The sequence below is a fragment of the Electrophorus electricus genome, chromosome 5 (assembly GCF_041902795.1).
Source record: "Electrophorus electricus isolate QZ-2024a chromosome 5, ASM4190279v1, whole genome shotgun sequence".
Classification (NCBI taxonomy): Eukaryota; Metazoa; Chordata; class Actinopteri; order Gymnotiformes; family Gymnotidae; genus Electrophorus; species Electrophorus electricus.
The window spans coordinates 32,085,720-32,111,710 of NC_137501.1; the positions used below are offsets into that span (position 1 = coordinate 32,085,720).

Below are 25,991 nucleotides of genomic sequence, written 5' to 3' on the forward strand. Positions count from 1 at the left end.
TAAATTTCCATGGATCAGTTTGAGTGTGAATCCATATTGGAATGGGAAAGTCATGTGGTCTGAGTGGCTTCAAACCATCATGATCATTGGTGCCAGACTAGCTGGGGCCAGTACTTAAAAAAAAACTGCCAACCTTGTGGGTTTTGCTTGTGCAACAGTGTTGAGAGTATACAGAGAATGGCATGTTTACATCCGGTAGATGTAAACAACTCATCAATGAAAGTGGTCAGAGAAGGATGTCAAGAATAGTTCTGATGTACAGGCGGCGCACAGCCAAGCAAACTGCAGCCAAATACAGCGCTGTGCTCTAAGTGAAGTGTCTGAACGCACACCCACTCGTTCCTTAGCACAGATGGGTGTAACAGCAGATGGCCATTTTGAGTGCCACTGATGTCTAAGGGAAATGCAGCAAAAGCGCAAAAATGGATTACCTGCTAAGACAAATCGGATGACTCAACAAGCCCGTCCAGTCCAGACTGGTGGAGGTGGAGTGTTGGTGTGGGGAGTGTGTTCTTGGCACACTCTGGGTCCTCTGATATCTGTAAATGGACGTTTGGACAGTTGGGCTCACCTAAGCATCGTGGCCGACCAAGTTAGTCACTTCATGGGAGCTGTTTACCTGTAGCAGAAGGACACTTACAGCAGGACGCGTTCATCCCGTCACGGCAGCTGTTTATCCTGTAGCAGAAGGACACTTACAGCAGGACACGTTCATCCCGTCACGGCAGCTGTTTATCCTGTAGCAGAAGGACACTTACAGCAGGACATATTTTCTTTGTTTCTCTGGCCTTCAGTCCCCAAATCTTAATCCTGTAGATCATACCGTCTGGTTTCATACACATGTGCTTGTAAAACTTTGGAGTGCATTTAAAACGGGCAGTTGCTTGGTTAGTGTCTATATAAGAGAAAAAGGTTAAGATCTCAGTCGCGCCATGAAACCACAGGAACACAGGAAACCAAAGACTGACTTAACGCGAATGAAAAGATCAGTGTTTGCTTATACAAGACTCATCATTAAACGAAGGATTTACATTGTATGTATTATTTGGGATTTTATTTACTTATTTATTTGTTTATTTATTGGAAAATATTTCACACATGTATGAGACTATATAGAGAACATATAGAAGTTTCAGGGGTATGCCAAAGGATGTAAGTTAAGGAGTTGAGTAGGTGTTGGAGTTGAGCTGAATCTTCTGACTCACTGAGCTCTCTTGTTGAAAATCTTGTGCGTGGGGTCTGGACATGCAAGCGTAGTAGGCAGCTAAGTATTTGAACTGGTGTACACCAAGTGCTTAGCAGTGACAACAGGATTAAATACACTGAAGATCAGTTATCACACTATAAAGGATCATTGCTCTCTTATTAATCATGAGATTAATTCAGTAGTTATAAAGGTTCATTAGATTCACTAACATCTTTAATTGTGGTGACATAATTAGTTCAGTAGTTATTAGGGTTCATTAGATTCACTAACATCTTTAATTGTGGTGATATAATAAGTTCAGTAGTTATTAGGGTTCATTAGATTCACTAACATCTTTAATTGTGGTGATATAATAAGTTCAGTAGTTATTAGGGTTCATTAGATTCACTAACATCTTTAATTGTGGTGATATAATTAGTTCAGTAGTTATTAGGGTTCATTAGATTCACTAACATCTTTAATTGTGGTGATATAATTAGTTCAGTAGTTATTAGGGTTCATTAGATTCACTAACATCTTTAATTGTGGTGATATAATAAGTTCAGTAGTTATTAGGGTTCATTAGTGTGACGCTTGCGGCACGGAAGTGAGAGGCGGGGTTGCAACAAAGTGTTTATTATCCATCTGTATCTATCAACAATGACACAGAAACAAACCTGAAACACCAGGTCACTTTGAGTGAGCGCAGTTATCAGACGAGACTGGCGCCTTAGGTCCTATAATGTGCAGCCCCGTCTCTTGGGATCTGTGGGTTTAAACTTGCGCACCGGCAGTTTTAAGCTAATTTTTTAACGATTTGTACTTGTTCACTTTAACACTAGATATCTGAAATTGTACACATAGCACAATGATCATTCAGGATTCAAATTTAAGTAGACACTTGGGACTAGACATCCATTTACATCCAGGCTTATTTGTAGATCATTTAGGTTCCATTTGAGCTCATCTAATACAGAAGTAAATGTAAAAAAACATAAAATGGTGTATAATGTGACTACATTTCCTGATTCACCAGAGTCTTGTGTAATAAATTGAACAGTTTTGAGTATATACATGAAATGAATAAGTAGCTACATAATGTTTTCCAGTAAGTTTCCTAGAGTTCTCCGAAGTGTCCAAAAACCTCTCCAAAAGCACAAAGTCATCAATCACTATACATCAAGTTTGCATGTTTCTTTCTGCTAAAACATCACAGTAAGTTACTTTAGTAAGTTCCACAACAATATTAGCTTCATAACATCATTGTTAACATCATTAGGGGAAAATACTGTAGCTAATACTGTAAATGCTGGGGAAAATACTGTAAATGCTGTAATACTGTAAATGCTGGGGAAAATACTGTAGCTAATACTGTGAATGCTGGGGAAAATACTGTAGCTAATACTGTAAACGCTGGGGAAAATACTGTAGCTAATACTGTAAATGCTGGGGAAAATACTGTAAATGCTGGGGAAAATACTGTAGCTAATACTGTAAACGCTGGGGAAAATACTGTAGCTAATACTGTAAATGCTGGGGAAAATACTGTAAATGCTGTAATACTGTAAAGAAATAGTATACTTTCTCATGTATACTTATGATTTGTAGCAGGATTATGAATTTTTCCAACAGTGAATGGAAACATCCAGTGATTTGCTATGCAAACATCGAAGCTAGTCCATGCTAGCAGCCAAGCTAGTCCATGCTAGCAGCACCCAAACAACTACACATAAACTTCAGCTAAAATAAGCCTCTTCCTTTCCATGATGTCCAAAAGTATTGGCGATCAAACCCATGCGCTAGGCTATCTGCTAACAACACTGAAGCACTGGTTGACAGTACGTAGACCTTTAAACATTAAAGGGATGACTAAGGCAAGTGAAGAGTCTACATTTGAATCTAAGCGTCCTCTGTTTGATGAAACAGCTGCCAAGCACACAGCTTGCCCTGGAAACAGTTGGGAAGTAAATACACCCCCTCCCCTTCCCCCTTCACACATTGGTGAGAATTGCTGTCACTCCAAGACAATGGCGCTGCAATGGCCAATAGAAATCAATAGAAAAGGGGGGTCTAATGCTCTATTCAGGAACACTTTTATGTTAGTAACGTGCATTTAGAGTTAACCAAAGGCTACATATTTTGGGTTTTCTTACGAAGGAACTGAACGCAAAAAAGTGAGCACGCAATTTAAGAACTTTACTAACACTCTGTATACATGTCACGCAGTTGTTTTGATGGTAATTGAATTTTCTTTGACAAAATCTGAAGTTCTCATACTGGAAGAATGTTTTAAAAGGCCACTTAAAAGGACAGGCACATTGTTGTGGAAATTTACCCGAAAAACACGGATGCATGTAGACGACTGTAAGCAGGTACTTGTAATAGTCCTAAGAAATGTTATGTTGATAAATAAGAAAATTCGATGTTATCAGTAATTTATTTGAGTATGCTCGTTTGGGCCCTCCTGCGGACCCGCTGGGGGGTGTTGGCGCATAAGGGGGTTAAATAAGCAGATCATGATTATGAACAGGTGACTTCAATTAGTACTCCGGTGATCGTGAGCGGGGCAGGTAAGGGGTGTGATCCCTAGCAGGAGTCGGCGTGTCCCGCGTCCCAACGCGGTGACTTTGTTAATCCACTCTGAGATGGTGTACGGGCCCCTGTACTTCATGGAGAGTTTCCCTATGGAGCCTGCGCAGCCATCCTTTGTTGATACCCACAACCTTTGTTCAGGTTCGTAGCGGGGCGGCATCTCCATGCTTCCTATCCACTTTCTGCTTGTAGTCTGCTATGGCTCTGCACAGTTTCTGGTGGACCTCCTCCCACACTAGCTGGCTGCGCCGACACCACGCCTCTACCGCTGGCTGGTCGGACGTGGGGGAATTCCATGGATATAGCGGGGGCTGGAACCCTAGCACACATTCAAATGGTGTTAAGCCTGTCGCTGCATGCCGTAGTGAATTCTGGGCATATTCCGCCCAGGGGAAGTAGGTGCTCCAAGTCTCAGGGTGCCTCTGGCAGTACAGCCTGAGAAACTTGCCTAGCTCCTGGTTCACCCTTTCTACCTGCCCACTGGCCTGGGAGTGGTACCCAGATGTCAGGCTAACCATGATATTCATCTTACCCAACAGTTCCTTCCACACTCTGGAGGTGAATTGTGGGCCTGGTCCAAGACGATGTCCTCCAGTAGCCCGAATTCCGAAAGACGTGGTGGAAGAGCTAGTCCACCCTTTCCCAGGTGAGACCAGGGTCTTATCGGTGTGGGCAGTGGCAGCAGCTTACCTGCAGGTGGTGTGCGAAGGATCGTGCTGTGCGCACAATCGACGCAAAACGCCACATACCTCACTATGTCTTCGTGCATGGCCGGCCACCAATAGCGAGCACTCAGTAGCTGTGCCATGCGGGTTGCTCCTGGATGGCCTGTCCCCACGGAGGTGTGTGTCCACATGATAAGGGCTTCACGGAAGCAGAATGGGACAAAGGCGGTTTGGCGGGCATTGCGGATGCAGATTTGCTGCCTATCTGTCCGTCCAGGTCCCAGCTCAGAGTTGCGAGGAAGCAGGTGGGTGACAGTACTGGATCCATGCTGGTAGACTGGACAGTACTGGATCCATGCTGGTAGACTGGACAGTACTGGATCCATGCTGGTAGACTGGGCCTCTGCGTGGTGTTGCTGAGAGAGAGCATCTGTCCTCATGCTCCTCTCTGTTGGCCTATAAGGAAGGTAAATCTAGTGAAAAACAGCGACCACTGGGCTTGCCTGGAATTGAGCCTCCTGGCGTTTTGGAGGTATTCCTTTGTGGTCAGTGATGACCAAAAAATGGTGTCCTGCTCCCTCTTAGCAGTGCCTCCGTTCCTCAAATGCTAGTTTCATGGCGATGAGTCCACGGTCTCCCACGCCATAGTTCCTCTGCGCGGGGCTTAGTTTTTTTTTAAAAATAGGCAATTGGTTTTAGCTGTCCTGCTTTGGCATTGTGTTGGGATAGTATAGCTCCTACCCCCACGTTCGACGCATCTACCTCCACCACGGAAGGCCTTTCCGGGTCCGGTTGCTGCAGTACTGGGGAGAAGGCCTCCTTCAGCTCTGAGAAGGACCTCTCCGCCTCGGGTACCCATCTCAGCCTCTTGACTGTTCCGTGGAGTAGATCTGTAAGAGGTCTAGCCACCGTACTAAAGGATTTAATAAAACGGCGATAAACGTTAGCAAATCCCAGGAAGCGCTGTAGCTCCCTGCGGGTTTGCAGCCTAGGCGAGCCCCTTACTGCCTCCACCTTGCACGGTTGCATGCATACACTGCCGTTGCAGATGATATACCCCAGGAAACTCACCTCTTTGAGCTGGAACTCGCATTTTTCCAGTTTGCAGTAGAGGTGGTTCTGCAGGAAGGTGCAGAGGACAGCCCGTAAGTCTCACACATGTTGGTCCCACTCAAGGACACGATTCTCCATCCACTGTATATGGGCATTGTGTGCCCTTAGCCATGGGAGCCCTAGCGTAATCAGATGAGAGAGGGAAGGAAGGAGGTAAAGGCAATACGCTACACATGCTCCCCTTCAGTCACAAGGAGAACACGGGGAGTAATGTGTGTTATGAACCCCCGACCCCATGGGTCTCCCGTTGAGCGCCTGCATGCTTAATGGAGTGGGCAGGGTAATGGCTCTTATTCCCAACCTTTTGGTGAACCCCCCAGTCCATGACATTGCCCACTGCACCAGAGTCAACCATTGCCGACGTGGAGAGTTGACGACCCTGATATGCCACTGCAACTGATAATTTGCACATAAAATGGGTTGGAGAATGACTCACAGAACCGCGCCGCTTCTCTTGGTTCCTGGGCTTGTCTTTTACCTTGGCCACACCTAGTTGCATGGGCTCCACCAGAGCTTCCACTTGCGCCACCACTGCTGCAGTCTATCGCTGTTGTCTCCCTTGCGGGAATTGCCGGCAGCACTCCTGTAGGTCATAGGTAATGAACCAGATGAACCAGCTCATTCAGCGAGGTGGCCGCCTGTTTACATGCCAGATCGGCCCTTAGTCCATTGACGAACGCGTCTACCAAGGCGGACTCGTTCATACGAGCTCCTGCAGCTAGCATCCAGAATTTCATTGCGTAATCTACTGCTGTTTGGATTCCCTGCCTTAGGCGGAGTAAGGAGTACCCACAAAGGCACAGCTTTTGGATGGAAAAAATACAGCCTTGAGCTCTTGAATAAAACCGGCATAATTGTTCATAAGCAGTAGTAATGAGAGCGGCTCCCCAGGTACGCGCTTTCCCCGTGAGCCGGGAGATTACAAAAACGATCTTGGCGTGGTCGGGCAGTTGGGGTTGATATCCAAAGAAAAGCTCACACTGTACGATGAAGCCCTCACAACCCTCTTGGGTCGCCACTGTACATCTCGGGTGTAGCGATGAGGCTTTTTATCCCCTCCAGTACAGGTGGGGTAATGGGAGGAGTTGCTTGTTGTTCAGGACTTTTAGCCAGGCAATTGACAACCTGCCTGAGGTGCATGACAAGCGAGCGTAACTCCCCCATCTCCTGCTTCTGCTGCTCCATTGCCGCCTTCTGGGTAGTCAGCAGTTGAGCCCAGTCAGGGCTACTCACCTCGCTTCCAGGTGGCTGCACATTCTGTGACGCTTGTGGGACGGAAGAAGTGAGAGGCGGGGTTGCAGCAAAGCGCTCTTTATTATCCATCAGTATCTAGCGATGATAACACTTAAAGAAAACTCAAACAGTAGGTCTCTTTGAGTGAGCACAGTTATCAGGTCCTATAATGTGCAGCCCCGTCTCTTGGGATCTCTGGATATAAATAAGCAGATCATGATTACGAACAGGTGAGTTCAATCAGTACTCCTTGTGAGCATGGCAGGTAAGGGGTGTGATCCCTAACAGGAGTGGTTGTGTCCCTCCTGCTAGCCGGCCGACCAACCGTGACAATTAGATTCACTAATGTTATCTTTAATTGTGGTGCATAATTAGTTCAGTAGTTATAGGAATTTGTTGGGTTCACTACAGTTATCGTTAATTGTGCATAATAACTAATTATAAGGGCACATTAGATTCACAAATGTTATTTTTAATTGTTCTGCATAATTAGTTCATTAGTTATAGGGATTTGTTAGGTTCACTACTGTTATCTTTAATTGTGCGTAATTAGTTCAGTAAGTATAAGGGTTCATTAGATTCACTAAATATTTAATTGTGGTGCATTATTAGTTCAGTAGTTATAGAGGTTTGTTAGGTTCACTAATGTTATCTTTATTTGTGGTGCTTCTAGACTTGAGTTGCTTTTAGCCAGGAAACATTTTAAAGGTGCTATAGAAATCCAACCTATTATTATAATTAATATTATTATTAGCATGCAAGACCAGTCACCTTCATCCCATCAGTGAGTCGACATGCTTGCAGACAGACATTTCAGGGTAAGTCATAAGTAGCTTTATTTTCTCAAGGGGGTTGCACTCATCAAAGATAGTGGTAGGGACATATTTTGTATGAGTAAATACCCCCTCCACCCCGAACTGCGTAGGCAAGACGCTTCAATTTTACCATTTATTGTTAGCTGTGAATTTAACTAATGCATTTATATTTACATTAACGGCATTTAGCAGACGCTCTTATCCAGAATGACTTACAAAAGTGCTTTGTCATTTACTCATAGAATGTCCTAGTACAGTACAGTAGGTTAGAGTCCAACATACCAATGAACTAGAATACTGTAGAATACAGGGATCAGTGCTGATACCTAGAAGTACAAAATACATAAATACAAAATAGCTAGTAGCTGCAAAGCATGAAGTGGACTTTTATTTCGACACTCAGAGCAACGAAGTAGCTACCAAGAGTGAAGGTTTCATGTGTACTGATGATACTTTAGTGAAAATTGTACATTTACCTGATGCTTTTATCCAAAGTGACTTACAATTATGACTGAGTTCAACTTGGAACAATTGAGGGCTAAGGGTCTTGCTCAGGGGCCTAATAGTAGCAACTTGGCCGTGGTAGGGGCTTGAGCCAGCAACTGTCCCAATTACAAGTTGAGTGCCTTAACCACTAAGCTACCACTTACTCCAATATGGCTGATGGTTACGTCAGTGGAGTGTTGTGGTGTGGTCTCTGCTGCTCATGTCAGTATTGTGGTGTGGTCTCTGTTCCTCTGCTAGTGTCCATGGCCTGGTAGTTTTCTATATGCTGCTGTGATTCCCTAAGTCAGTTTTATATTATTACCACACCTGCAAGACGGTAGGTTGCATCGGACACTGTTCACTTCTCTCTTTCTGTGTCTTTTTCATTCTGACTCACTGACAGTGCATTTCAAATGTCAGAAACACTCTGGGGATAAGACAGGGGTATAGAAGGTAAAGTCATCAGCATTAGCCTCGTCAGCCAGAGTGTTTGAGAATGGTCTCGTGCTCTTCAGTGCCTGTTGTAGAAGGTCTAGTGCACTCTCAGAGTGTTGGGTGCTACAAAGGTTTTCTTCAATGCTGGAAAACACACAAACACATGAACCAAAAAAGTCAGTAATATGGCAACAGTTTGATGTTCTTCATAATAAAAGTCCTGCTGCTGACAGATATACATACTAGATGCATGAACCACAACTGCTTTATTTGGAATATTGGAGCAGTTAGCCCAACACCACCCCCCCCCCCCCCCCCACACACACACACGCACGCACGCACGCACAAAACCTGAGTGCTTGTGATCAATCTAGTTTCAGGTTGGCATTTTGTCTGTGGGTGGTAAGAGTATTTCATTCTACAATTTTTCTTTGTCACTATTGTTATTGGCTCAGTAATTTTCCTTCATCCTTTGTTGTAGGTTTTATTTTTTGAGTTTTGCGTACTCACTTCTCTTTGATCAGAGATGGTCTCTCAGAGATGGTACTGAGTTTCTTGATTTTTATTACATTAAATTATTTTAAAATCTCAATCTCAGTGTACAAAGAGCTAAATTAAAACTAATTACAAACTTCAGTTTCACTACAGTGTACAGTTTCATGACATGTGGGTACTTGTAATGGAGCACAACCTCTGTCACTGTGAATATGGTGATCTTAGATGACCTACGATTTCAGCAGATGTTCCTGTGTCAGGCTGCGTTTCCCACAGACGAGCAGAAACCTCACAAAAGACTGACAGAGAGGCACAGAGATGCTCACAAGTGTGAATAGCTCTCATGGTGGTCTTGTCTGCTAGGAATATTAATATTGAATATAAATAAATAAATATTAATATTAAACAGTCCTGCAGATATTGGTCTCACAGCAAGAGTTCTTTTTTTAATGTTGGGGGGGTCCCTCAGTTTAATGTGTGGGTGTATGGTGGCGTGCACAGTGGAGCATACTTTATGAAGGTGTTTTCTCTAGGAATAAGGCACCATTGGGGTGTGTGTGTGTGTGTGTGTTTGCGTGTTTACATGCACACAGGTATTCTCTTTGTGGCAGGTGTGTACATGCACACTAATTTACTCTTCTTTAGCTCTCTTTGGAATGTGTGTGTGTGTGTGTGTGTGTGTGTGTGTATCTCTGTTCCTGACTGTCCTTTACCTCTGTAGGTAAGGGGCCTGAAATCTTGTTGGCAGTGTGCGTGTGTGTGTGTGCCTGTGTGTGTGCGTGTGTGTGTGTGTGTCTGTGTGTGTGTGTGTGTGTGCGTGTGTATCTCTGTTCCTGACTGTCGTCTACCTCTGTAGGTAAGGGGCCTGAAACGTTGTTGGGAGTGTGTGTGTGTGTGTGTGTGTGTGTGTGTGTGTGTGTGTGTGAGTGTGCGTGTGTGTAAGTGTGTGTGTGTGTGTGTGTGTGTGTATATGTGAGAGTGTGTGTGGGCGTGTGTGAGTGTGTGTATCTTTTCCTAACTGTCCTTTATTCCTGTAGGTAAGGGGCCTGAAACTCTGTTTGCTGGTCAGAAGCTCAATGACAATGAGTGGCACTCTGTGAAAGTTGTGCGCAGAGGCAAAAACCTGCAGCTCTCCGTGGATAACGTCACTGTCGAAGGTACGTGTCTGGGCAGAGTCATACCTGCACGGCCCCTCCTACCCCTTCACCCACCCACACAAGTCAAGTAGTGTTTGCCATCACAGCCATAGATAGTGTGCAGTACACAGTGAGATGATGTCTCTGCTGGATAACGGCCTGTTTGACATGAATCAGTAACTGCGTCCAAGGCTGCAGACGGATGTTATGTGTGAGTATAACGTGCTGTGTACTGTCAGGATATGCAGTACTGTGTGAGCAACGTTAAAGTGTCTTAGTGTTGTAAACAAGTTAACTGAACACACATGATGTTTCAGAGTTTGACAGCCAGGGGGCAGAACACACATGGTGTTTCAGAGTCTGAGAGCCAGGGGCAGAAGCTGTTGGCCAGTCTGGCCGTCCTCCTGCAGGTGCTGGATATGTTGTGGATGGTGAGTTTTTCACAGGGGTGGAGGAGTTTCGACAATGTGTTCAACTGTTCACGTTATCATCAGGAGTCCTGTGGTCAGAGATGCCGAACCTCCTCGGGACCTTGTAGAACGTGGGGAGGATGGTGGGAAGGTGTTTGCCTTCGTGATGTGCCTGTACACATGCAGGCGATGCTGGACTCTCTTGGTTGTCATCAGTTGTCCTTGGTTTGTCCTTGGCTGTCCATGTGAGGTGTTTCATGTGATTTCTAAGGAACTTGGTGTTCATCACTTTCTCTAATGTGGAGCCATTTATGCGAATAAGGGAGTGATCATCATGGACTCAGCCGCAGTACTGGAAATGTTCAGTCAGATGAATCAGGGTCTGGGAAGCTTAAACTAGGACAGCAGGTGGAAGGGGAGACCAGTTCCACCTGTGAATCTCACCTGTCCCAGGAGATGAGCAGTAGAAAGGGTGGTGTCAAGTGTGGTGGTGGGGTAAACACAAAAAAAGTCTCAGGATTTATCATTGCTGTCTGGTGATCCAGATGATCTAATCAACATTTGTGGGTGTGGTCTGGCATTTCTGGGTATGGTTGGGTGTGGATAGGCCCCCACCCCTCTGTTCATGTAATCCTCCTCCACCACCCCCACCCCTCTGTGTCCCCCCCAGGCCAGATGACCGGCGCCCACACCCGCCTGGAGTTCCACAACGTGGAGACGGGCATCATGACCGAGAGGCGTTTCATCTCCATAATCCCGTCCAACTTCGTAGGGCACCTGCAGGGTCTGGTGGTGAATGGCGTGCCTTACCTGGACCAGTGCAAGAACGGAGACATCTCCTACTGCGAGCTGAACGCACGCTTTGGCCAGCGCCGCATCATCGCCGACCCCGTGACCTTTAGGAGCAAAGGCAGCTACCTGGCACTGGCCACACTGCAGGCCTACGCGTCCATGCACCTGTTCTTCCAGTTCAAGACCACCAGTACAGACGGGCTCATCCTCTACAACAGCGGTGATGGAAGTGACTTCATTGTAGTGGAGCTGGTGAAGGGGTGGGTCTCACACACACCCGCTCAGATACGATCACACACCACACATCACCCCGTGAGGGAGAACGTGCTAGAGCTAAAGAAAAAATAAAATGAGAAGAATTTCAAGTTCAATTTCAAAGTTCAAAGAGGCTTTTTTGTCATTTCAGCTATATACAAGTACACAACAAAAACGAGACAGTGTTCCTCCAGGACCATGGTGCAACACAAAACAACAGTGCAACAGACAACATGCTACACGAGTAGCATTCCCAATGGAATGGAAAATCCAAGGGTTAAACCTTAGAGAAACAGTCACAGTACTACCCCAATTTGCTACAAATGTTCATTAAGCTCTTATTTGTATCAGTTATGCTAGAGCTGTTCCATTTTTTACACTCTAAGGAAACTCAGTAAAACTCACTTGTATCACTTTAGTGGTGTTACGACTGAGGCTGGTTTTGTCTGCCACAGAAAACCCTGAATGATTCCAAATCCCTGTGATTCCAAGCCTATATTATTCCAGTGAGGACTGTCCTGGTGTCTCAAGGCACATTACATGGAACATTGCTGTAGTCTTTCCAGCGCTGTTCTATGACTGGACTCCTGTGTTTTGTACTGTGTGCCTCTTCATTTGGGATCTGTATTCAGACTCACTTCACAACTATTTTAACATGGACTTTTATTTTCATTCAGTTTTGTGTTGTCATGGCATAACACGGAAGCAGAACCGGTTCTGATGGGGCGAACCCAGTAGCTGACATCATTCTCAAAGCTCTTTCTCATGAGCCACTCCTGCGCTGTTACACTGGGATGGTTCAATCTCAGTGCAGGGATATTTACATGGTTTTTGTTTCCAGAATTGACAGCTTTATTTCCTTATCAATGGAAATGCAATGACATGTGTTGTGCGTAAGAGCTGAGCTGTAGTGTCTTTTGTCTCTGCAACCCTCATATCTTGTGCGTGCACTTGCTAAATTGTTTCCTTTCCTCCGGGGACTAAAGATTCTTCAGTGAGACTCATGAGCCAACCTGTCAGGGGAAAAACTGAATCAGACCAAACATATTTTGGGTCTTGTAGCTTGACTTTCACTTGTGCGCACGTGTGTGTGTTTAAATACGATCTGCATGTATTGACGTTGTGATGGTTTTTCTTGATTTACTGTGTTTTTCTCTCAGGTACATCCACTACGTGTTTGACTTGGGCAATGGACCATCTCTGATGAAGGGCAACTCAGACAAGCCTCTTAACGATAACCAGTGGCACAGTGTGGTGATGTCCCGTGACACCAGTAACATGCACACGCTCAAGATCGACTCGCACACTGTCACCCAGCACTCCAACGGAGCCCGCAACCTGGACCTCAAAGGTAGGGCTCGCACAATGTGCCTGGGTGTCACTAGGGAGAGTGCACACACACCCCAGCACACACACACATTACAAGGCTGGCTGTCTGTGATCATAACACAGGGTACCCTACAAGAGTGTGTCACAAACAGTAAGGCTGTTTGTTCCCAATACTGCATGAATTTATTGGTCCTAATACAGCACAGATATCCTCAGGTCATCCCCTGGTCATCCTCAGGTCATCTTCAGGTCATCCCCAGGTCATCCTCAGGTCATCCTCAGGTCATCTTCAGGTCATCCCCAGGTCATCCTCAGGTCATCCTCAGGTCATCCCCTGGTCATCCTCAGGTCATCTTCAGGTCATCCTCAGCAGTTCTCAGATTGTCATTCTTTCCAGTACTGGAGCCACAGTGTCATGGTGTACACAGTATCCATCTGTACATCACTGTATCTGGTCCTTAAGGAATCCATCTCTCTGGTTTGTTTATCCTGTCTAACTCTCATGTAGCTGACAGACACACCTGCTCCTCTGTGTAAGTTGATATTTAAGACGGTTTGCATTGAAGAGTTTGATTAGGCTGAAGACTAAATTCTGAAGGGCAGAACATCTTCAGGTCCTGAACATATCAGTCTGGGGATTAGCTGTAATTTAATTCAGCTAAATCAGTTGGGAATCTGTTGGCTCTTAAATAAAGTTAACATGTGGCTTCTTCAGCAGGAATCGAACAGCTCTGAAGGATCAGTGATCTTTTTTCACTCTTCTTTTAGTTAGTCAGTCAGATTCTCAATCATCACTACATGTCAATCCATTTCATATAAGACAATCCTGCAAATGAAGACTTGTAAAACCAGACTCTCGTATTGCTGCAGTGATGATCTCGCACCCAATGGCTTCCATCCCAGACTGGGTCCATGGGCACATGAATAAAGAACCTTATAAGATTCACAACCCAGAATAAGAACAGTGGAATCTGAATAAAGCAAAGATATTTGCATTTGTTGTTTCAAAGATTATGGGTGTGAGTGTGTGAGAGAGATTATGGGTGTGAGTGTGTGAGAGAGATTATGGGTGTGAGTGTGTGAGAGAGATTATGGGTGTGAGTGTGTGAGAGAGATTATGGGTGTGAGTGTGTGAGAGAGATTATGGGTGTGAGTGTGTGAGACGAAGGTAGGGAAGTAGATGTTTGGGAGCAGAACTGGTCAGTCTGGGGAAGATCTATATTTTTTGTCATGATTACGTTCTAGTGATGGAAAGCGGTGAAACGAGGGAATGAACAGAAATGAGAAATGGTCAGAGTCTGAGGGAGAGTGAGAGAAACCGGTCTTTAATCACTGTTCTTTTAGTTCAGCTTTTGATTAAAATGCCTGTTTACGATATGCAGTGAGGTCAGGGGGGAAAATAGCCTCTCGTTGTGATGATGGGAAACACACCAGCCCAACACACTGTGTGGATGGAGAGAGGCAGAGAGTCTAGCAGCTGCTCTGGGTTTGGCATGAGGCACACCAGAGCTGGGTTCTCTCTAGGTGACTGGAACTGCACACTCAGATCAGCTCACAGTCCTGATTTCTACATATTTGATGGAGGCCACACATGGCTTTCAACAGTGTGTGGAGGGACCCGTGACACTGTAGAGTGTGTGGAGGGGCCCAAGACACACTGTAGAGTGTGTTGAGGGGCCCCAGACATACTGTAGAGTGTGTGGAGGGGCCCCAGACACAACACAGAGTGTGTGGAGGGGTCCCAGACACAGCGGTCGTACTGGTGTGTGTGGGACAGGGTTTGGTCGAATATGTGTGTGTGGGACTGGGCATGGTCATATAGGTGTTTGTGGCACTGGGCGTGGTTGGATAGGCGTATTTGGGGGACTGGTTTGGTTGTATAGGTGTGTGTGTGGGACTGGGTGTGGTCGTATAGGTGTGCGTGTGGGACTGGCCGTGGTCGCATAGGTGTGTGTGTGGGACTGGGCGTGGTCGCATAGGTGTGTGTGTGGGACTGGGCGTGGTCATATAGGTGTTTGTGGGACTGGGCGTGGTTGGATAGGCGTATTTGGGGGACTGGTTTGGTTGTAAAGGTGTGTGTGTGGGACTGGCCGTGGTCGCATAGGTGTGCTTGTGGGACTGGGCATGGTCGTATAGGTGTGTGTATGGGACTGGGCGTGGTCGTATAGGTGTGCGTGTGGGACTGGGCGTGGTCGTATAGGTGTGCGTGTGGGACTGGGCGTGGTCGTATAGGTGTGCGTGTGGGACTGGGCGTGGTCGTATAGGTGTGCGTGTGGGACTGGGCGTGGTCGTATAGGTGTGCGTGTGGGACTGGGCGTGGTCGTATAGGTGTGCGTGTGGGACTGGGCGTGGTCGTATAGGTGTGCGTGTGGGACTGGGCGTGGTCGTATAGGTGTGCGTGTGGGACTGGGCGTGGTCGTATAGGTGTGCGTGTGGGACTGGGCGTGGTCGTATAGGTGTGCGTGTGGGACTGGGCGTGGTCGTATAGGTGTGCGTGTGGGACTGGGCGTGGTCGTATAGGTGTGCGTGTGGGACTGGGCGTGGTCGTATAGGTGTGCGTGTGGGACTGGGCGTGGTCGTATAGGTGTGCGTGTGGGACTGGGCGTGGTCGTATAGGTGTGCGTGTGGGACTGGGCGTGGTCGTATAGGTGTGCGTGTGGGACTGGGCGTGGTCGTATAGGTGTGCGTGTGGGACTGGGCGTGGTCGTATAGGTGTGCGTGTGGGACTGGGCGTGGTCGTATAGGTGCGTGTGGGACTGGGCGTGGTCCTATAGGTGTGCGTGTGGGACTGGGCGTGGTCGTATAGGTGTGCGTGTGGGACTGGGCGTGGTCGTATAGGTGTGCGTGTGGGACTGGGCGTGGTCGTATAGTTGTGCGTGTGGGACTGGGCGTGGTCGTATAGGTGCGTGTGGGACTGGGCGTGGTCGTATAGGTGTGCGTGTGGGACTGGGCGTGGTCGTATAGGTGTGCGTGTGGGACTGGGCGTGGTCGTATAGGTGTGCGTGTGGGACTGGGCGTGGTCGTATAGGTGTGCGTGTGGGACTGGGCGTGGTCGTATAGGTGTGCGTGTGGGACTGGGCGTGGTCAAGTCTAAGCTCTTCTGCCTCTTCTGGGTTTTATTGTGCTATAGTAACACCAGAGAAACACAGTACTTTGTAAGAGTTCAACCCTCTTAAAAGGCCTCCGAATCTCATCTGAATTATAAACCACACGTTAATATTTTGTGCTGACGTGTTTTTACTTTAAAGGGTTGACCCTCAGCAGTCCGAACAGGAGACCACACAGCTAATGGCACCATAATCCCAGAGCTGGTTAGAAGGAACCCAGAGGCCTCTCTACCAACTGCTGATGACTAGAGTAATCAGTGTGAAGGAGACGGCCACTCTACCGTCAGCTTGTTCTGCCCATGTGGAGAGTCCTGCACCAGATCAGGACCTATTCTGTGCTACACAGCCACCATCTCCTGAAATGTAGAGTTCCTAGAGGCAAACGTTTTCTTTGGGAGGTGGTTAGAAAGAAGCCATTACTACAGAAATCCCACATCAATGCACATGTGGAGTTTGCCAGGAAGCTTTGGAGCAGCCCAGGTAAAATGTGGGATACGGTTTTGTTGTCAGATGAGAAACATAAAAAAAGGCTTACTGGCCACAATTCAAAATGTTGTGTGATACAAACTCTAAAACACCATGGAGCAAAATATTGAAAGATGGTGAATGACATCTTTACAACTACAGCTTGGGAGGAACATTGCGCTTCAGCAGAACAGTGATACCAAAGACAAGGCCAAAGCCACACAGGACTGTCTGAAGAACAAAAAGGTGAACATTCTGAGCAGGTTCTCAGTTCAGTCCAGAGTCTGGCACCATTTGAAAATTGTAGTTCACTAGTGTCATCCATCCAATCTGAGTGACCCAGAGTAGCTCTGCCAGAGAATGTGCTAAAATCCCTCCCCAGTGGTGTGCAGGGGTGGCCAAAACGTAGCTTTACATCTGTTGGATGGATACTGCAGCAGCGTAGCAGACTTATTTAAGATCTCCTGGCAAATATGCTTTCACTGACAAATTTATTTTGAGTATATGGTTTCCAATAAAATTACTGACTGGAACAATGTCATTTGTAAGCCACATGAATCTGGTGATTTAAGGGTCATGAGGACTTGTGTCTGGCATACAGGGCACTGCAGAGTCGAACGAGTACTTTAGAAGTGTGGAAACCTTTCCACCCCAATGCTGTGGGAAATCCCTGAGAAGCTGCTAATAGGAAGCATTGCTTATGAGGGACCAAGCATGCATTACAAGGTGGCAGGGGGTGTTAACATAACAGGGTTTTACCTGTGTTAGATTAGGGACAGCAGGAAGCCCAACACAGCAGGATGCAAATCGAAGAGCTGAGCAGGGAGACAGACGATGTTTTACAAATGTCCTGACGTCTTCAGCTCGCATTTACCATCATCCGCTTTTCTGAATGCATTCAGACAGGAATCTGCAGCTAAGTGACAGTTTCCAATAAAGAGGAATGCTGGGGAATACCGTGGGAATGCCACTGGAATACCGTGGGAATATGAGGGAATATGCAGTCGGCTCAGTGAAGTTCAGACACATCGGATCTCCTGAGGACCAGCTGTTTTTTAATTTGAACAAGGCAGACCGGCATAACTGGAGAAATCCAGAAGTGATGGAGTGTGAGTGCTGATAGATGAGCTACTTGATATGACCCCTTAATTGTGAGCTATGGCATGGTGGCATTTATAGAGCACTTAGTAATTCAGACATGATTCCAGTACGTAGTCCGACTGCAAGTCAGCGGTCAGATGTTTTTTCTGTTGAATAATTAGTGTGACGGTAGACCACAAACATAAAATAGTATCGTATTCAAATTCTTGCAATTATACTCCTCCAGTTCAGAAAGGGTTCGTTTTCTTAACCCTCCCTGAGGTGGACACTCTTGCCAAGCAGACTGACGACTGATCTCGACTGAGTGCCAGGAACCAAGCTGCAGCTGGTCCCTCATCCACACGCCTCTGTTGACACGCAAACGACATGCACACAACACGCACATGCACGCTATCATGCATCTCTGCCTAATTTGTGTGAGTGTGATTTGAGATGCTGCTGTCTTACTGGTCTATGGGGTCAGACCCAGCTCCAATGGAATAGTCCAGGCAGCAAATTGGACCTGAAGGACAGGAAATCAGGAAGAGGGTGGAGGATTAAGAAAGAGGGAAAAGGAAGAAGAACATGTTGGGGGCTTAGGCTGGTAGACCAGGAGGCCGAGGTCTCTGAAGCAGGTTTGCAGTGTTCGCATACAACTGTTAGATCATGGTATGTTCATTTGTCTTTATTGTTTCATCTTATGAGCTTGCGCTGGTGTACCAGCAAATAGCACTGAATGTTTGCTGGAGAGCTGTATAACACCTGCACTGTGTCCCTGAGCGTTTGCTCGGGGATTGTGTAACATCCCCACAAATTGTTTTATTGAGCATTTGCATGTGTAGCGCCATGGTACAAAATGTCCGTATTTAACAGAGGATCTTAAAACTGCCCTTATAGTTTTGCTACAGTTCCACCTGGATCCCTCTAAACCCTCGTCAGAAAGCAAACACTGTGGCCTGTGGCCTTGAGAAGCTCAGGGACGTGGGTGCGGGGGTCCAGCTCGCGCGTGCGTGGGCACGGGGGTCCAGCTCGGCTGGGTGAACAAGAGAGAACCAGGTAGGTTTGCTACCGGGGAACACGGCACCCGTTAGAGGGGACAGAAGACGATTCATCTGACCCTTCAAATCAAAATCCAGGAAGATGTAAGATATTGCAAAGTGAAGGTGATGGTTAAGATGCAATGAGAGAAATGTAAGTGCATGTTGGTAAGTGTAAATATAACTGTGAAAACTAAAATATCTGCGCTTTCCCAAGGTAAAGCAAACCAGAGAGAAAGAGGCAGACAGGTGAGTGAGGAGGAGTTGGGGGTGGGGGAGAGAGAGAGAGAGAGAGAGAGAGAGAGAGAGAGAGAGAGAGAGAGAGAGAGAGAGAGAGAGAGGACTGGGAGAGAGGGAGAAAGAGAGAGGGAGAAAGAGAGAGAGAGAGAGAGAGGGAGGGAGAGAGGACTGGGAGAGAGAAAGAGAGAGAGAGAGGGAGAGAGAGAGGGAGAGAGAGAGGGAGGGAGAGAGAGAGAGAGAGAGAGAGAGGGAGAGAGAGGGAGGGAGAGAGAGAGAGAGAGAGGGAGAGAGAGAGAGAGGACTGGGAGAGAGGGAGAAAGAGAGAGAGAGGGAGAGAGAGAGGGAGGGAGAGAGAGAGAGAGAGGACTGGGAGAGAGAGAGAGGGAGGGAGAGAGAGAGAGAGGACTGGGAGAGAGAGAGAGAGAGAGAGGGAGGGAGAGAGAGAGGGAGGGAGAGAGAGAGAGAGGGAGAGAGAGGGAGAGAGAGAGAGGGAGAGAGAGAGGGAGAGAGAGAGAGAGGGAGAGAGAGAGAGGGAGGGAGAGAGAGGGAGAGAGAGGGAGGGAGAGAGGACTGGGAGAGAGAAAGATTTCAAAGCACTACTGAATCTGGTGTTGCAGGGGGAAAAAGCGTTGCTTCTGCTAAAATCCTGCTGGCATTGTTGATTAGCTCTGGTTTTGTATGTAGAGTGGTGCTGTAATTGCTAGATGTTACTGGTACCATCCTTCTGACAGGGTTTTAAAGGGACTTTGATTCCAGTAAGTAGGTGGTATTGGTGTGTCCCTCTGCCCTTAGTGCGGTCCTGCCTGTCTGCTTTAATCTGAGCATAGCTCTTCACACGCTGCAGCTGGGTGACACAGATTGGAACAGAATGTTTGTCGTCTAGTAAACACGGCGCTAGTGTTGGACAGGGGCAAGCTTCTGGCTGCATGAACGCATCGCCTGACGGTTGGGTTAATCATCTACACTGTGTATGCATATTGTGCAAACCTATTCGTGTGTCCCACTTTTTGTGTCCCTAAAAGGGAATTAGCTTGAGATTGGGCTCGGCGAGGACAAAGTGGCCTTCTGTCTTTGTCAAATGCATGTTGAACCTGTGCAGTGGGGGAATGTGGTCCTGTCTCACTAAATGGAGTCCCCCCCGCCTTTCTGAGTCTGAGTGCTTTAGTGAACGGAGTGCTGAGAGACTGTCACTTTGCATTTGTAAGGCCCTAAAACATGAAAGCCATAGGAGTAGATCATATTATATAAGGGGTATATTATATAAGGGGTAGATCATATTATATAAGGGGTAGATCATATTATATCAGGGCCAGATCATATTATATAAGGGGTACATCATATTATATAAAGGGTAGATCATATTATATAAGGGGTATATTATATAAGGGGTAGATCATATTATATCAGGGCCAGATCTTATTATATAAGGGGTATATTATATAAGGGGTAGATCATATTATATAAGGGGTATATTATATAAGGGGTAGATCATATTATATAAGGGGTAGATCCTATTATATAAGGGGTATATTATATAAGGGATAGATCATATTATATAAGGGGTAGATCATATTATATCAGGGCCAGATCTTATTATATAAGGGGTAGATCATATTATATAAAGGGTAGATCATATTATAATAGGGAGTATATTATATAAGGGGTAGATCATATTATATCAGGGCCAGATCATATTATATAAGGGGTACATCATATTATATAAAGGGTAGATCATATTATATAAGGGGTATATTATATAAGGGGTAGATCATATTATATCAGGGCCAGATCTTATTATATAAGGGGTATATTATATAAGGGGTAGATCATATTATATAAGGGGTAGATCATATTATATCAGGGCCAGATCATATTATATAAGGGGTACATCATATTATATAAAGGGTAGATCATATTATATAAGGGGTATATTATATAAGGGGTAGATCATATTATATCAGGGCCAGATCTTATTATATAAGGGGTATATTATATAAGGGGTAGATCATATTATATAAGGGGTATATTATATAAGGGGTAGATCATATTATATAAGGGGTAGATCCTATTATATAAGGGGTATATTATATAAGGGATAGATCATATTATATAAGGGGTAGATCATATTATATCAGGGCCAGATCTTATTATATAAGGGGTAGATCATATTATATAAAGGGTAGATCATATTATAATAGGGAGTATATTATATAAGGGGTAGATCATATTATATCAGGGCCAGATCATATTATATAAGGGGTACATCATATTATATAAAGGGTAGATCATATTATATAAGGGGTATATTATATAAGGGGTAGATCATATTATATCAGGGCCAGATCTTATTATATAAGGGGTATATTATATAAGGGGTAGATCATATTATATAAGGGGTATATTATATAAGGGGTAGATCATATTATATAAGGGGTAGATCCTATTATATAAGGGGTATATTATATAAGGGATAGATCATATTATATAAGGGGTAGATCATATTATATCAGGGCCAGATCTTATTATATAAGGGGTAGATCATATTATATAAAGGGTAGATCATATTATAATAGGGAGTATATTATATAAGGGGTAGATCATATTATATCAGGGCCAGATCATATTATATAAGGGGTACATCATATTATATAAAGGGTAGATCATATTATAATAGGGAGTATATTATATAAGGGGTAGATCATATTACATAGATTACATTATATAAGATTTTATTATATAGATTATATTATATAAGGTTATATCGATGATATGATATTATATGGAGTTTAGACTGGTCTTACTAGAAGAGTGCTTCCAGTTCTGAGTCTGAAGTAACCTGACATTTGCATTTTTACTTCTCCTTTTACCTCCTTTTCCTCGCTGGGGAATTACGCGGAACATTTGTTTGTTGTTGTGTGTGGTGAGGAGGCTCCTGAGCTGGGCATCAGAATCACCACAGACTCTGCCTAGGAGACACGGTAGGCCCGGAGACACAGTAGTCCAGCTCTATGTGGGAATTAAAAGTGCTTTTTCTTCACCTTTGGGCTGCAGGTGCCTGATAGCTCTGGTGTGACTATAGGTTGTCATGACAACCAAGCAGGCACAGGCCTGAACATGTTAGTTTTAATATAGTCTTAGACCAAACCCCACTTGAGAAGACCAATTCCCAGCCAATGACAGCAGAGAAAGGATTTTAACCTTTAACCTTTAGTACAACAACACGTGTGGTGGTGCACAAGGATGACTGGTCTTGTATATCTGGTCCTTTATCAACATTTATCAGCAGAACAGATTTCTGGGATTTGTGGTTTGCATACAAACACTATGAGTGAATACTGCAACATCAGGGATGCTGGGTTAGGAGAGAGGAGAAGTCATGTGATGTGCTAATTAGTATGATTTTCACACGTAACCAAAGACATAAGCAGCAAGTGGTAAGATGATTTGATATGGTGAGAATCTGCATAATATCTGGAGGATTTGGTGTTGAGAGTGTCCATGCAAGTGCCTTCAGTTTCATAAGCACCCGCTGGTGAATATGAATATATGAATATTTGATTATGAAAACGAATATCTGAATATTGGGCAATGCCAGGTATTGATTTTAATTGTTGTTTAAATACAGATAAGTTCAACATTTGTCTATTAATGCCTGCAAGTCAGATAATAAATACAATGTACAGTCCCGTTGCTCTGATGGTGGTTGTGTCAGTGCACCACTGAAATAAGGAGGACGTAGCTCACGGGCTAACGTAGGGTTAAACACGACAACCAACAACAACTACACAAGACTTTATATACATAAACCCTAGCGAAACGAAACAAGGAACAGGTGTGAGACGGGGGGGGGGGCTATGCAGACACACACACACACACACACACACACACTCACACACACACACAGACGTCTGGCATGAGGGGGATGTACTGTGACAGTGATCAATGTGCAAATTCTAACAACCTACCCTTTGAGGAGTGTAGGCTCTGAATTAACACCCCTCTCTCCCTTTTAGGAGTGCACACTCGGAACAATTTACATTTACATTTACGGCATTTAGCAGACGCTCTTATCCAGAGCGACTTACAAAAGTGCTTAATAGTGAATAAAAGTGAATAATAACACACCCCATCTCTCTTTTAGATACCAGATGACCAGAGAGGTCAAGGTTAAGTAGGACAGCCTTTATCAGCTAAGGCTGAGAATTCACTAGTGTGTTACTCTAAAGTTACTTTGATCTGGGGCTTGTTTTGCTGATGCAGAATACAGAATTTTGGGGGATTAACTGAAAATCCATTTTTCAGAATGACTGCATTAAATCAGAAAATGAGATACAAACAAACAAACAAACAAGTGAGTATCGAAAGCCTTAACCTGCTGGAGCCATAGTGAAGAGATGTTGGGCCAAAGCAAGGGGCTACTGACAACCCTAATATGTTCCATAGCGAGCAAAATGGAGCAATCAGATTGGACATGACTCTAGAGTCGGCGCATTTTCAGCCAATGATGCAGAAGATTATTGAAAATGGAGATGGTCCCTGTGGGCCTTGTTGATGGCGGATTGGTCAGCCATCGATCCATGAGATTCTGGTAAATGACATTTGATTGGCTATTGATCCGTTTGTGTTCTATTGATCATGATCATTCTGATAATGATCTTAGATTTGCAACTACCTACACACCCAGAAATGTTCTTTCTTTCTTTGTTCTGGTTCCTGAAGAGCCCAGCAGTGTTTCTTGCGTCAGGACAGGAGGTGTTTTTACATTCTGTGATGCTGAGGTCGAAGGGCAGTAATCGATCATGATGTTTTACTTCAAAGATTCTAAGAGGGAGAACAAAGTTACTTTTTCCTTTGCTAAATAAGACAAATGTAGCTGTAGTGCAGTGTTTTTTTCAAAGTGCTTTTAAGAAGTGGAGCAGCTCTCCCTCTGATACAGCTGCTGGGCCCTTAACTACGACTTAAAAAAAATTGTGTTTCAGACAAAGTGTAGCTGATTGGCTGATTGGTCCTCCCAAACTCTTTATCATGCAGAAATGTTTAGTGCAGGATTGGATGACATACCTGTCATTAAGAAATGCATGCCAATAGGAATGTCCCTTGGGATCAGTAGGCAGTAAATGAACATTTTTGCTGCATTAAAATGCTGCTGAAACAGTGGATTGGACTGACACATGGTTATCAAGATGCTTGTGGAGAGGGATGTTGTCACGTAGTTTTGCTGACCATGTTTAAAGTTTGGTGTGGAATATGAACATAGAAATTAACTGATTTCAGTAAGTAACACTTCTGTAACCACATTATCAGTTCTGTAACAACATTGTCAGCTCTGTAACCACAATATCACTTCTGTAACCACATTATCAGTTCTGTAACAACATTGTCAGCTCTGTAACCACAATATCACTTCTGTAACCACATTATCAGTGCTGTAACAACATTGTCAGCTCTGTAACCACAATATCACTTCTGTAACCACATTATCAGTGCTGTAACAACATTGTCAGCTCTGTAACCACAATATCACTTCTGTAACCACATTATCAGTGCTGTAACAACATTGTCAGCTCTGTAACCACAATATCACTTCTGTAACCACATTATCAGTGCTGTAACCACAGTAAGGAGCATTTTGCCCTCTGAAAGTGCTGACGTTTGTCACCATTGTCAGCTTTGTCACTTTCTTACATAACCATTGCCTCCAGAATCTCCTGTCTCAGAGAGAGATCACACTAATCGGGTCTTCGGTAGAATCTTTGTTTTTAAGGGTTACAGAAACTGACAGAATTGCTCAAGTGGTTAAAAAAAGACATCTCTAAAACACAATAATGAGCATAGAATAGCTGAGGTGTGTAAGAGAGAGAGGGTTGTTTATTATAATGAAGCCTTTCCAATAAAAAAACAAACCAAACCATGGATAATGTACTCAGCATGAAAGGGACATATAATACACACACACACACACACACACACACACACACAAGCACACCTGTGGAATTAAGGGACGTGTGTGTGTGTGTGTGTGGTGTTAATCAGTGCCTCGTTCAACCTTCACACATGGTTACTCATGCACTTCTTGGACACCAGGCCCTCTTTGTGGTGTGTGTGTGTGTGTGTGTGTGTGTGTGTGTGTGTGTGTGTGTGTGTGTGTGTGTGTGCGTGCTTGCGTGCGCATGTGCGCCAGGTCAGTGAGCATGGCAGATTGGCACAACTGAGTGCCAAATATATCCACATACACCCACCCTCCACTGGTGCAGGCAGGAAATAATTTCAGGGTGTGTGTGTGTGTGTGCAGAAACAGAAACATTACTGCGTGCATTAGCCTGTGTGTGCATGCGAACATGTGTGTTTGCAGTCCTGCCACTGTGATGGCCCACGCAATACCAGCTGTTATTCACACACCTGTGACGTCACCACTGCAATGTTCTCTCCAAATCACTGTATAGAAATTTGAGTTTGAAAATAGTGTGGAATGATGCACTACCGTGGTGTAGCCGTAACGTGGCAACTAACATTGCATAAACTAGCTTCTACGACTTAGCTGTACCTGTTCTAGCAGAAACAGTCCTTTAAAATGCAGTTTAATATTCAAGGTTTTCCCCCCTAAAAAGTATTTATATGGTTGCATATGTAAGAGCCCTTTTAAAAGGTCTGTGCGTGCCGCACAGAACTCCTCCTATAGCCTACATTACACTGTGGTGTAGTCACAATAATACTGCATCTCTGTTGTGCTGAATATAATCACAATAATGATGATGATGATAAAAACAAATGTTAGAGAGAGAGAGAGAGATTGCATGCAAAGAGGAGAAACAACTTCCGTTGTGTACAAAACAGCATCCAATGTGTACAAATTAAGGACATTTAAATAAAAGGTGGTTTGGACAAGCATGAATACATTAAAATAGCATTTAATTACAATCAGAATCAGGCTTTATTGGCAAAGTATGCTCACACATACAAGGAATGTTTTCTATTTATGCATAGTTGCTTATACACAGTAAAAGACACATGTCCAACACACACACACACACACACACACAGAGCCATGCTTGCGTACATGTGTATCTGCTTCAGTGCTGCAGATGGGAGTTGTAGAATGATAAAGTAAATAAATCAAATG

General features: G+C 44.8%; 1 protein-coding gene across 12 annotated transcripts in view; it reads left to right on the plus strand.

Moving 5' to 3' along the window:
- Positions 1-25,991, plus strand: part of nrxn2b (neurexin 2b) — a 582,744-nt gene that overhangs the window by 323,390 nt on the left and 233,363 nt on the right. For 11 of the 12 annotated variants that reach the window (XM_035530023.2, XM_081714812.1, XM_081714813.1 and 8 more), the window contains 3 exons: positions 10,058-10,177; positions 11,237-11,618; positions 12,774-12,964. In XM_035530023.2, the coding sequence (XP_035385916.2) occupies positions 10,058-10,177; positions 11,237-11,618; positions 12,774-12,964 (693 nt within the window). Of the gene's footprint in view, positions 1-10,057; positions 10,178-11,236; positions 11,619-12,773; positions 12,965-18,684; positions 18,786-25,991 lie in introns of those variants that run through there. The other variant, XM_081714816.1, reaches the window with a different exon arrangement.